Source organism: Raphanus sativus, chromosome 4 (genome assembly GCF_000801105.2).
Source record: "Raphanus sativus cultivar WK10039 chromosome 4, ASM80110v3, whole genome shotgun sequence".
Taxonomy (NCBI): domain Eukaryota; kingdom Viridiplantae; phylum Streptophyta; class Magnoliopsida; order Brassicales; family Brassicaceae; genus Raphanus; species Raphanus sativus.
Genome location: NC_079514.1, coordinates 9,175,757 through 9,186,732, shown reverse-complemented (window position 1 = coordinate 9,186,732; position 10,976 = coordinate 9,175,757). Strand labels below are relative to the sequence as shown.

Below are 10,976 nucleotides of genomic sequence, written 5' to 3'. Positions count from 1 at the left end.
AACAATGGATCACAACAAATGACCCGTCGTCAATGCACACTGGAGAAAGAGAGACTATTAATAAGCCTTGGCTTATATAATTTCATACTGGTAGCAGTATAGTATTGTGATTCATTAGTTCTTCCTCCTCCTCATTCATTTGTTTTATTGCCGACACTATCAAGAACTAACACAATACTAATCAGCATTTACTCCGACAATAAATCAAACTACATTCGGTTTGGTTCTGATTTGACTTTAAAATATCCGAAATAAAGACAGTAAAACCAAACCAAACCGAGTTGTGTTTAGTCATGTCACAACTTTAAGTATTCGCATATGCATACATGTAGAACATGTTTTCCGACTAGTCTAACACACCAAAATAAAGATCACTGAACAATAATAAGAAAAAAAATCAAGCAACGTCTCTGTTTTCCTGGTTAGATCCGACGAGTGTGGTTCTCTTTTTCATCTGAAGTTCTACTTCCACTTGGCCCACTAGAACTGCTCTGCACAAAACCACCATTACCAACTTCTGATTCACCACCGCTTTGCTCGGCGTTTCTTTCTCTCAGCATGTTGCTGCCTTTAGTCGATCTTATCGACCTCGGTAGCTTCAGTTTGGTATCATTTGCCTCTCCCGAGTCGCTCGGCTCCTGAGATGAAGTTGGTGTTGTTGTTGTTGGTGGTGGTTGATCTACAACAAGCTTAAGCAGAGGCTTCTTCCATTTCATTCTTTTCACTGGCTTTGGAACATTTGTTTTACCCTGTAATAAAATATAATCGAAGTAATGAATGATCTCTTTCCATTACACAGAAACGGAGAAACGATCAAGTACAATGAAAAAGTCTAGAAAATGTTACCGTCGTGTTTCCTATGTCTGACAGAGGTTTTCTTCTTATTCTGGTTCCTTCTCCATTAGTCTCCTCCACTGGCTTGTCAGCAAGAGCGTTTTGCAGCAGCAAAGCTCCACGTGAAGCAAGGACTTGTTGTTGTTCTTCCTGAGAGTTGTCACTGTGCTCTAATGGCGAGGTGGAGTTGTTCTGCTTTGCTTCTGCGTTCCTGTTGGAACATTTAACTGAAGAACAACCGCATGATGGACCACAAGATCCCTTTGTAGCTCGACACTGACATTTCATCGTCTTGCAAGAAGAGCTCTTACTGCAAGTGCAGCACACATCAGATGTTGGCATGGATTTCTCTGCCTCGTCTGAAGGAGATTCCGAATTCTCTTCATATGAACGCCTGGGCACCACACTAGAGCGACGTCTTCCTACTTTGAAGTTACGTTTTCTGTTCAGTCTTATAACTGATTCCGCTTCCGACTCACGCTCTGATTCCTGTTCAGGCTTCCATTCATCATCGAGATCTGGATCTTCCCGTTCATGGTCCGACTCATCAGAATCTGAGGTGTCCATGTCCTCATGAACTATAACCGAGTTCCTGGCTTCCTGTTTTTTCAAGCTGTGCTCGCTGTTTAGATTCTCCTCTGCAGACCTTTTGATCAATTCAGAAGCCTGCAAAATGGAACCCATGCAAAATTTCAGAGGATAAGTGACTGACACTAGCTATATCAGATAAAGACAAGAGAAGTAGAAGCTATTTTTACTAACCTGTGCCGCCTTCACCTGATGCGTGAGGTCTGCTTTTTGGATCTCCAAGTATCTAACAAAACTGCTAAACTTCACTATTTTTTCTTTCAGGTCTCTTATTAAGACATCTTTTTCTCGGCAGTCTGATTCTCTATCTCGAGCAAGACACCTTTAAGTTAAACAATGGACAGGTATAAGAATTGAGAATGAGTTAGGAGTCACATTTTGAATATGATCTTTCAAAAAAGTCTTAATTGAGATCTTACCTCGCACTTGATGCCAAATTGAACAAATAGTTCATGATACTCTTTGCTTCACCTAATGTTCGAACTTGGTTCCACCTTCCTTTTCCACCAAACACACGCTCGCGTTCCTCTGCTTCGGACAATTGTGATGCCATGGAAACGAGAGTGTTTGAAGAGGTCGCAAGCATATTCTCCAGTGCAAAAATCCTTGAGTTTCTTGCTCCCGGAGACATGGTATCATCATGCACGCTGCTTTGGTTACAGCAGAAGTAAACTGTTTACTATTTTTTCAATAAAGAACTGGTACTGGTTTATGCAAAATCACCACCCACCTTATCTTGGCATTCTTGAGCAACTCGTTTTCTTCCCTTAGCCTTGCAACTTCCTTCGCCATTCTTGCTCTCCTGAATTTATAGACAGGGGTTATATAAGAATTTTTTATAGGAACTTCAATATTTCGGAAGAAGATATAAAACAAGCAATAATCAATCACATACTCTTCCATTTGCCTCTCGTACTCAGAACGCACTTCGTGAACCCGAACCGTGACTTCAATCTCATGCTCAATTGCTTGCATCAATGCCTGCAGATGAATCATTAGAAAGTTGCATTTATAAACCAACCATCACATTCACCAAACTCTCCAAATCTAGTCAGTAACTGGGAAAAAAAGCATGATTTTATATAAGTTGGCGGGTTTTACCTGAGTTCCTGGACCATTAGCACTTGCACCACCTGCATGTAGAGTAGGATACGCAGTTAGTAATTTATACCAACAAAAATAAAACTGATTGTACTAAAGTATGTTACAGAGAAATCCTCACTCAATATCTCCCGCGAAGACGCCTTTCGATTTTCTAAAAGCTCTTTGAGTCTTTTTGTCGCCTGAGATGCCTCTTCTGTCTTTCTTTGCAAAACCTGTTAAAACCACAGAAGACTGAGCAGCCATAATAATAGAAAAGATTGAGATTATTTGTCTGAAAGTGTATAAATATGTGCTCACCAGCTTCTGTTTTTGATTCAGAGCCATGAGCTTGTGCATCTCATACTCATTTCTCCTTCCCTCTTTTTTGAGCTGGTCAAATTTTAAAATACAATATAAAGAGCGGTTGAGTACACACATGAGATTTCTGAATAACCAAGTCAAAATGTCTTCCAAACTACAACAAGACTTTCTACAAGCACATGTCGTATTTGAATAGAGGTGACTAATGATTGAGAACATGACACACTTATCAATCAAGTACGCCTCAAAGTGATCAAAATATACCTGCATAACTTCCTTCTCTCTTGAGGCCTTCCAGGCCCTGAACTGTTCTGATTCTTGCTTAATCTTTTGCTGCAATTGCACCTGAAAAGTTCAATAGAAGCAAACATCATGAGCAGTATGTTACAGTGTATTAAAATGAAGATCGCTGGAAGAAAGAACACCTTTTGGGACTTAATTCTGTGTATTTCATCTTGAAGTTTTCTTGCTGCATCATCACTTTTCTGCTTTTGCCTTAAGAGTTGCGCTTGTGCATCTTGTTTCTTCTTCAAATCAGAAACCTATAAAAACGATGCATCATGAAAAACCATACTGACGAGTATAGCTGATAAACCAAAAGGTAAATTACCTGGGTTTCAAGCGTGTTTAGTTTCTGAAGATAAGATTCCTTCAGTTTTTGGGCACCATCGCCTGGGGCAGATGGTATGCTAGCAAGGTTCTGTCTCAAACCTTCAATTTCTCTCTGCCAATCCATACATCATTTAATCAAAATCCGAGTTCATAAACTTCATCAAAATACAATATAGACCACGTAACACTGACCTGCAATGCTCTTTTTTCTTGTTCTAGCTCATGGACCTTTTTCTCATAATGCTGTTTGAGAACAGATGTACCGCCACTTGAATAACGCTTCATTTCAGCCTTCATGAGTGAATTTTAAATATTAATGCATATAAAGTGATAAAAGGAGAAAAAATACTAACAGGAGAACCTTCCAGAAATGGAAAATAGTACCTCCTTTTCTTCAAGTCTCTTATCTAATTCCTTTAGCTCCATATCCAACTTTTCTTGAAGTGAGCAATGTTCAAGCTCCTTTTCTTGAAATTCAACCTCATCTGCACACACTGCAAATCATTGTCATCAATGTAAACAAATGAACACAGCTTAGCATAGCATCCGGCATTAAATAAAGAATTTGTGTTTATCAATTTAAGAATATGCATATAGAAGTCAGAGGCAACTGCTTCTTTCTATTAAAGCAAAAATGGTAAAACATTAGTAAATTTTCCAACCTGTGACATCAATCACTTTATCTTCACAATCTGACGACTCATTGGATGAGGGGAACAAGACATTACTCGAACGGGGCCCATCTTCATGGGAATCAACAGACTCAGAATATTGGTAGTTACTGACTTTCTTTAAGCTTCTGACATGCAATAACTCTCCTTCCAGCTCTTGGATTTTTGAAACGTACTTGTTGATCAAACCAACGTCCTGGAAAAATAAGCACTTTAGCCAAAAAAGTCTCACTTGGTCATAGACTTTAACTAAGGAATTATGAAGGACACCCCACCTCATCTTGGCACGATTCAATCTCATCCAAGGATTTACCATTGCGAACAGATTCGATTTTCATTATAAGTTTGTCCTTCTCCACCTAGATAGAAGAAAACCAAGTGTTAAGTGCTAGATCTCAAATGAGCTGATCCATCACAAACAATGAGAATAGAAGAGAAACCTGAGCATCATAAGCACTCTTCGAGAAATGCTCACAAGCTACTCTCCGTTCTTGAAGTTCATTTTGTAGCTCACGGTTGCTTGTCTCAAGCAATGATACTTTATGTTTGAGGATCTAACAAAGGTTATATATAGGTTTAATTAGTGAAATCATGAGGCTAGCCTCAAATGTAAATTTTTTTCTTTGTTCAGATTTTACCTGCAGCTCATCAAAAGAACTACTGTCACCTCGATAAAACAAGAGTTCTGTCTGCAGCTGCTCAATTTGGCTCCGCATTCTTTGCATTTGTGCGGCTGCTGGGTCTCGATTGATCTAATCATTTGAAAAAATGGAAAAACGGTAAGGTCATAAAGTGTAAATGAAAACATAGAAATATCTAGTAAGAAATACATACCACTGCTTTATTCTGAATATTGCGTGCACGATTAGCATATTTTAGTGTATTAAGTGTCTCCTCAGCATTTGTATCCGCTGGACTTACACACGCTGCATCATTACTTGCGTTATTAAATTAGGTATGAATAAAAAATGATTGATCAAAAAGCTAAAAGAATTGAAAATCATACCAATCATCACTGTTTTACTATTGCCACCAAGGGAATCCTACATTACAAGTTAGTACGGTTAATATAGTCGTGACATTAAGTTTGATTGACAAGGTGTTGTAGAAAAAATACAAAAAGCCTTGGTACCTGAAGCAAGCGAGTTAACTTGCTGTCGCGGTAAGGAACATGACCTCCTTCCTTTCTCTTTCTCTCATCTCCTAATGCACTTATTACATTTCCTAGAGCAAGTAGACCTTTGTTGATGTGGATTCCTGTAAAAACGTACAGTAGACAAAACTCCCAGCTTAATAATTTCTCTCTCTTTACAGAATAAAGAAGAGTAATGTAGAACGAAAAGAAAGGTGTGAGATAGATAACCTTCTTTCAAGCGCATGCCATCGGCTCCCGTTCGTTTTGCACGTTCTGACCCAGCTAGGTCGACCAAATGAAGCTTCGCACAGAGTATATCTTCACCCGCATCTTCAGCTGTTGTGGAAGAACTACTGGAAATTTTCTTTTGTTCCAGAGTGATTGTGAAGATTGCATGAGACCGACTAAAAGAAGAAAAAAAAGAAGTTACATTAGCAAATTTGAAGAAACATGAAAGAAATCTACTGTAAACATGTAAAGTTAATAGATTTCACCTTGATTGGCTATTCATGTTGGTGCTGCCAGTAGCACGAGACAAAGATCCTCGAGCTAGATACGAACCCATCTCCTCTTTTGTCTTCACTTCCGCCTCAGTAACACCAGCCAAAGTGATTCCTCCAGTAGCAGTTTCCCTGATCTGAATCGGAGCTCTCGAGAGGGCAACGTGCTTTGCCTGAACCGCACCATCATTCTTCAGGAGGGCAGACGAATTCGAGTCAAGCAAATCAAACACTTCTTCCTTAAATATCTGCACTTTGAAGGTAAAGCATTAGAATTGAATGCAAACATAAAAAAAATCAGACCTGATAGATGCTCTTACCTCAATAAAAGACACCCGTATCAATAACTCGGTCGAATCTTTGGTCGTCTCCACTCTTCTAAATATATCTTCCATCACCTTGGGTATAATGCCACAGTTCATCCCATCTCCACTATAGTTAGTTCCCATCGTATACGTTTTACCTGAACCAGTCTACAATAAACAACAACAACAAACAATGAATTTCAATCGCTCTAAAGAAACTGCATTAAACGAGAATCTGAATCAAACCTGGCCATAGGCAAGAACCGTAGCATTATATCCTCTAAACAGTGCATCCACAAGAGGAGCACAACAATGGTCGTAGATCTCCAAACACGGCAAGCCCGCATTCCCAAATACGAAGTCGTATGTAAAGGTGTGTGAACCGATATGAACCTGTCCAATAATCAAAAGAGAGAGCAAATAAAAAAAAAAGAGTTGTTGAACCTACAATTATCAATAGATCCGTGAATTGAACACGATTCATTTGATAAAACTGAGTTATCCCTAAATCCCCAATTATTATTATAAGCCATTTTCAAAATGGGAATCAAATCACGCCCCCATAAGATGCGTTACCTGAGGCTCCTTGGGCACAACGGTGATGCAATCGGTGCATCCGTTAAGAAGCTCGGGGGTAATCAAAGGCCGAATGTTGACGGCGACCTTGACGCACTCTGCGGCCTCCATCTCCTCCTCAGCTCACAACGCAGCAAAACCCTCCGTTACGGATCTAGCAGAACCACCCAATCGACACCACGGAAAAGCAGATCCGATCCAGGAAGGGCGAGAGCTGGGGAAATTTTTTCAAGCTCAGAAGAATGTTCGCGATATGCGAAACCTGTGGAGGAGAGGGATTCGAAATTTGAAACGAGAGAGAGACAGTGAGGAGAGAGAAGTTTTATAAGAGAGAGAGAGAGGTAGAGAGAGAAACGAATAATAGAAAAAAAGGCAAAAACTAAAAATTAAAAATATATTTCTGTTTCGGGTGGAATACCGCGCCTCAAGTCCAAATTCAAAAACTCTTTGCCGACCGTTACGCACGTGAGCATATAGCACGTGACCACTCGAAATTTTAAAGGCCCAGTAGATTGATATTCGGTCCTTGTATAAGCCCATTAGGCTCACATTAGGCCTTTGTCTGAAACTGTAAGTGAGGGCGAGGTAGACGGAAGGTTTAACACACTTAACAGGAAGCTCAGACAACATAGCTAACTCTAGTTTCGAGCTTGAGAAAGATGGAGAATAGTGGTAGTTTAGAGCAAGCTCTGCAAGAAGGAAACATCTTGAGGCAGCTCAATGCCCTCATCGTCGCTCATCTCCGTCACCACAATCTCTCACAGGCATGTCTCGGTTCTCTCTTTCCCCTCATTCGAATCCGTCTACTAACTACTACATACAGCTTCTCAATTTGGGTTCTTTTTTAGTGTTGAAAGGTTGAACTTTGATTCGTTTGGATTTGAAAATCTAGTTAAAGTGCTCAAATTTGGGTATTTTTCATTACTGTTAAAATGGTTAAAGTTTTGAACTTTTTTTTTAAGGTTGCAAGTGCTGTTGCTTCAGCAACCATGACACCATTGAATGTTGAGGCTTCTCCGAACCGTCTCCTCGAGCTTGTTGCAAAGGTTATTCCTTTTTTTTTTATGGTTCCCTCTCTTTTCCACATATGTTGTTTTAATGACCATGAGAACAGGGTCTTGCGGCGGAGAACAACGGGTCACTGAGAGGTGTTTCTTCATCACCCACTTCTTATGGATCAATTGTTACTCCTCGGACAGCTTCTATTGACTTCAGGTCTTATCCTTTTTTATCATTTCTATGTTACTTCAGAGATGGAATCACAACAACTTATCATCTAACTTAAATGTTTGGACTTTTTTTCCCAACTAGTGTTACTCATGTAAAGGGCTCATCAAAAACTCTCCCAAAGCATGAATCAAAGCAGCTATCAGAGCACAAGGTATATACACATAAATGCATTATTCATGTCTGTATGAAACCAACTTGGTATAAATTATTCTTCTCTGAGCAGTTTGAATATTAGGCTGAAATAAGCTTATGCATTTTGTTAGAGCGTCGTTAGGTGTGCAAGATTTAGTTCTGATGGAATGTTTTTCGCAACCGGCGGTGCAGACACATCAATTAAGCTCTTTGAGGTAACTAAAAACCACCTGGAAACTTTTTTGTTCCCCTTGAGCATCATCAAGAATTTGATACTTCTTTGGATATTCCTTGTTGTGTTTTTTTTAGGTGCCAAAAGTGAAACAGATGCTTTCAGGAGATACTCAAGCTCGACCATTAATACGTAGTTTTTATGATCATGCTGAAGTAAGCCTTAACCGTTAATTTTTTACGCCACACAAACTTGTTGATTTGTTTGTGTCTCTTACTCTTATGAAAAATCATTTGCAGCCAATAAACGATCTTGATTTCCACCCTCGGAGCACAATCCTAGTATCCAGTGCTAAAGACAACTGTATAAAGTATCTTATGTTCTCTACTTGAATGAGTTCTCACAGTGATTACTATAAAATTGCGTGTTCACCTCTTTTATTTGCGTCTCTGGCAGGTTCTTCGACTTCTCCAAAACGACAGCTAAAAGAGCATTTAAAGTTTTTCAGGTAGAGCTCATGGTTGTTATCAGCTTCTACTTAGCTACATTGTGAGAAAACACGCCATGTCATTGAATTGGTAACTCTTAAATCCTGCAGGATACACATAACGTGCGCTCTGTGTCTTTTCATCCTTCTGGAGAGTTTCTTCTTGCAGGTAAAAATCTTTCAGAAGATTCTTCTATTGTAGAGACCATCTTATAAAACTTTTTTCCCTTTGAACTCAGACAATGATGTTGAAACTGAGATCTTTGCTTTTTGCAGGAACTGATCATGCGGTTCCACATCTGTACGATGTAAACACTTATCAATGCTTCCTTCCTTCGAATTTCCCAGACAGTGGAGTAAATGGAGCCATTAATCAGGTACTTCACATCTTCTGAAAGTAAGGCTCTCTACCTGTCATTGATCATGGATTCAACTGCGAGATTCTTGGTTTCCTCAGGTGCGGTATTCTTCAACCGGATCCGTCTACGTTACAGCCTCAAAGGATGGAGCTATACGACTCTTTGATGGGGTCAGCTCAAAGTGTGTACGCTCCATTAGCAGTGCACATGGAAAAGCAGAGGTCACTAGCGCAGTATTCACCAGAGATCAAAGGTAGAAAGGATTTGTTCATTTCATTCTTCTCAGACAGAACAATTGATTGATCCCATGGTTCTTTTTGTTAGGTTTGTTCTCTCGTCCGGTAAGGATTCTACGGTTAAGTTGTGGGAAATAGCTTCTGGTCGAATGGTCAAGGAATACATTGGAGCAAAGAGGTTAAAACTGCGGTCGCAGGTGATGTTTTTTCTCAACCTCTCAGAACAACTTGGTCCTTATTCTGAACGGTCTACGTTGTTGTGGTTAACGCAGGCAATCTTTAATGACACAGAAGAGTTTGTAGTCTCAATAGATGAAGGAAACAATGAGGTGGTTACGTGGGATGCAAGAACCGCAGAGAAAGTGGCAAAGTGGCCTTCAAACCATAACGGTGTACCACGGTGGATCGAGCACTCACCGGTTGAATCAGTTTTTGTTACTTGTGGAACAACAGATAGATCAGTTCGGTTCTGGAAGGAATCCGTTTAGAAGAGACAATAACCAATCAAACAAGTGTTTTTCCAATTTTATTAAGAACATAAACCTTACATGAAAATACAAAACAAAATAAATACTGGAAGTAGATTTCCTTATGAGATTGTTCTTTTAGAGATTTGATGTGTTTATGTTGCCTTGTGGAAGACGCAAGTAATGTTCCAGGTCACTGCACAACAGAAACAAAGGAAGTGAGCACAACAATCAGAACTGTAGATTTGTATCTGTTGGGAAACTTACTCAGAGCTGTGGTCATTCTCCTTTTGTCAGCGGATATAAACCTGGTCGGTCTAACGTTCTTAGTCGGTCTACAAATATACTGTTGTTTAGGTGCTGTGAACACGAAATTAACCGGCATCCGAACAGTCTTAACCGAGTCACCAGCATTACCAACGGATATCTGGAATGCACTTTCTAAACCGGGTTTCAAGACACCGCCTTTGCAGCAGTTAGCGATCTGCTGATTGTAAGGAGTCTTAAGAGGCAAGTCTACGACTGTTGGTTTACTAGTGCAGGAATGAGGGATGTTTTCATTGAACATGGAACAATCTCCTTCCTTTGTGGTTTGGGCACCGACCATGCTCCAGATCACCTCTTTTCTGGTCCATCTCCAGCTCATTTTCCATCCAGGTGAACCAATGGAACGTTGTTTCTGATAGTTGTAAGCTGTTACCACAGCCTGAGGAAAACAAAGGTTCGTTTATTCAAGAAAACATATCTCTGTGTGTTTGGTGAGACAAGAAGTAGTTATGATGGTTGACTTACAACGTAGCCATCAGGTGTCCAGCTCATGAGATCCCATTTGATTGTGATGTTTCCCTTGTTGCTTGTGAGAGCTTCTGCAGATCAGATACACACAAAGACTTATATTCAGAGATTTACAGAGAAATGAAGGGGAACGTGTAGAAGGAGAGAGATCATCTTCTTCAAATTCAAAGATTTACCTGAAGAAGTGAAGCATGAAAAGGAAACCAAGAGGAGGACGATCACGGCGGAGAAGAGAGACTCCATTTCTATTTCTTGTTGTTCCAATGGGAGAAAGAGATCAAAGTTAAGAAGAAAGATCAAGCCGCTGACTTTGACTTCGACTTCATACCCACGTGATGAACAGCTGTAGAGTGATCTCCGGGACCTTGTTTTAATTATTATCAAACATGATTAACGAAGATTACTTTGTCCGTTGACAAAAAACTACAAGTGAAACCTAACTATAATGCGCAAGAGAGCATTTTCAAATAAGT

The 10,976-nt window shown here is 39.8% G+C and overlaps 3 protein-coding genes and 1 long non-coding RNA gene across 7 annotated transcripts; 2 read left to right on the top strand and 2 right to left on the bottom strand.

Annotated features, from left to right (window-relative positions):
* Window positions 1-254: 254 nt before the first annotated feature.
* LOC108861517 (kinesin-like protein KIN-4C) lies at window positions 255-6,967 on the bottom strand. Of its 4 annotated transcripts, XM_057008824.1 has the most exons (27): window positions 6,626-6,967; window positions 6,296-6,442; window positions 6,065-6,217; window positions 5,739-5,992; window positions 5,473-5,648; window positions 5,242-5,366; window positions 5,116-5,152; window positions 4,944-5,035; window positions 4,748-4,861; window positions 4,550-4,663; window positions 4,385-4,468; window positions 4,101-4,305; window positions 3,823-3,923; window positions 3,631-3,729; window positions 3,437-3,550; window positions 3,252-3,368; window positions 3,091-3,171; window positions 2,824-2,895; window positions 2,645-2,738; window positions 2,524-2,555; window positions 2,318-2,403; window positions 2,153-2,224; window positions 1,842-2,069; window positions 1,597-1,744; window positions 847-1,500; window positions 569-749; window positions 255-480 (listed from the first exon to the last, which is right to left on the bottom strand). In XM_057008824.1, the coding sequence occupies exons 1-27, from the start codon at window positions 6,734-6,736 to the stop codon at window positions 398-400; spliced, it is 3,774 nt and encodes a 1,257-aa protein (XP_056864804.1). In that variant the 5' UTR covers window positions 6,737-6,967; the 3' UTR covers window positions 255-397. The 4 variants fall into 4 exon arrangements, with proteins under 4 accessions (XP_056864804.1, XP_018490896.1, XP_018490898.1 ...); XM_018635394.2 differs by having other exon boundaries at window positions 255-749; window positions 1,842-2,072; window positions 3,823-3,932; window positions 6,626-6,966; XM_018635396.2 differs by having other exon boundaries at window positions 255-749; window positions 1,842-2,072; window positions 6,626-6,966.
* On the top strand, window positions 1,437-2,164 carry LOC130511608 (uncharacterized). Its single transcript, XR_008945105.1, has 2 exons — window positions 1,437-1,575; window positions 1,687-2,164. It is a non-coding gene; the product is annotated as an uncharacterized LOC130511608 (long non-coding RNA).
* A 245-nt stretch (window positions 6,968-7,212) lies between the features above and the next one.
* On the top strand, window positions 7,213-9,853 carry LOC108861520 (cleavage stimulation factor subunit 50). Its single transcript, XM_018635399.2, has 13 exons — window positions 7,213-7,389; window positions 7,588-7,671; window positions 7,740-7,840; window positions 7,937-8,006; window positions 8,119-8,202; window positions 8,297-8,374; window positions 8,459-8,529; window positions 8,616-8,667; window positions 8,758-8,815; window positions 8,923-9,023; window positions 9,104-9,258; window positions 9,330-9,438; window positions 9,514-9,853. The coding sequence occupies exons 1-13, from the start codon at window positions 7,285-7,287 to the stop codon at window positions 9,727-9,729; spliced, it is 1,284 nt and encodes a 427-aa protein (XP_018490901.1). The 5' UTR covers window positions 7,213-7,284; the 3' UTR covers window positions 9,730-9,853.
* On the bottom strand, window positions 9,746-10,896 carry LOC108861521 (COBRA-like protein 5). The gene is made up of 4 exons (XM_018635400.2): window positions 10,680-10,896; window positions 10,501-10,574; window positions 9,976-10,414; window positions 9,746-9,904 (listed from the first exon to the last, which is right to left on the bottom strand). Exons 1-4 carry the CDS (start codon window positions 10,744-10,746, stop codon window positions 9,864-9,866), a joined length of 621 nt encoding a protein of 206 aa, XP_018490902.1. The 5' UTR covers window positions 10,747-10,896; the 3' UTR covers window positions 9,746-9,863.
* Window positions 10,897-10,976: the final 80 nt, after the last annotated feature.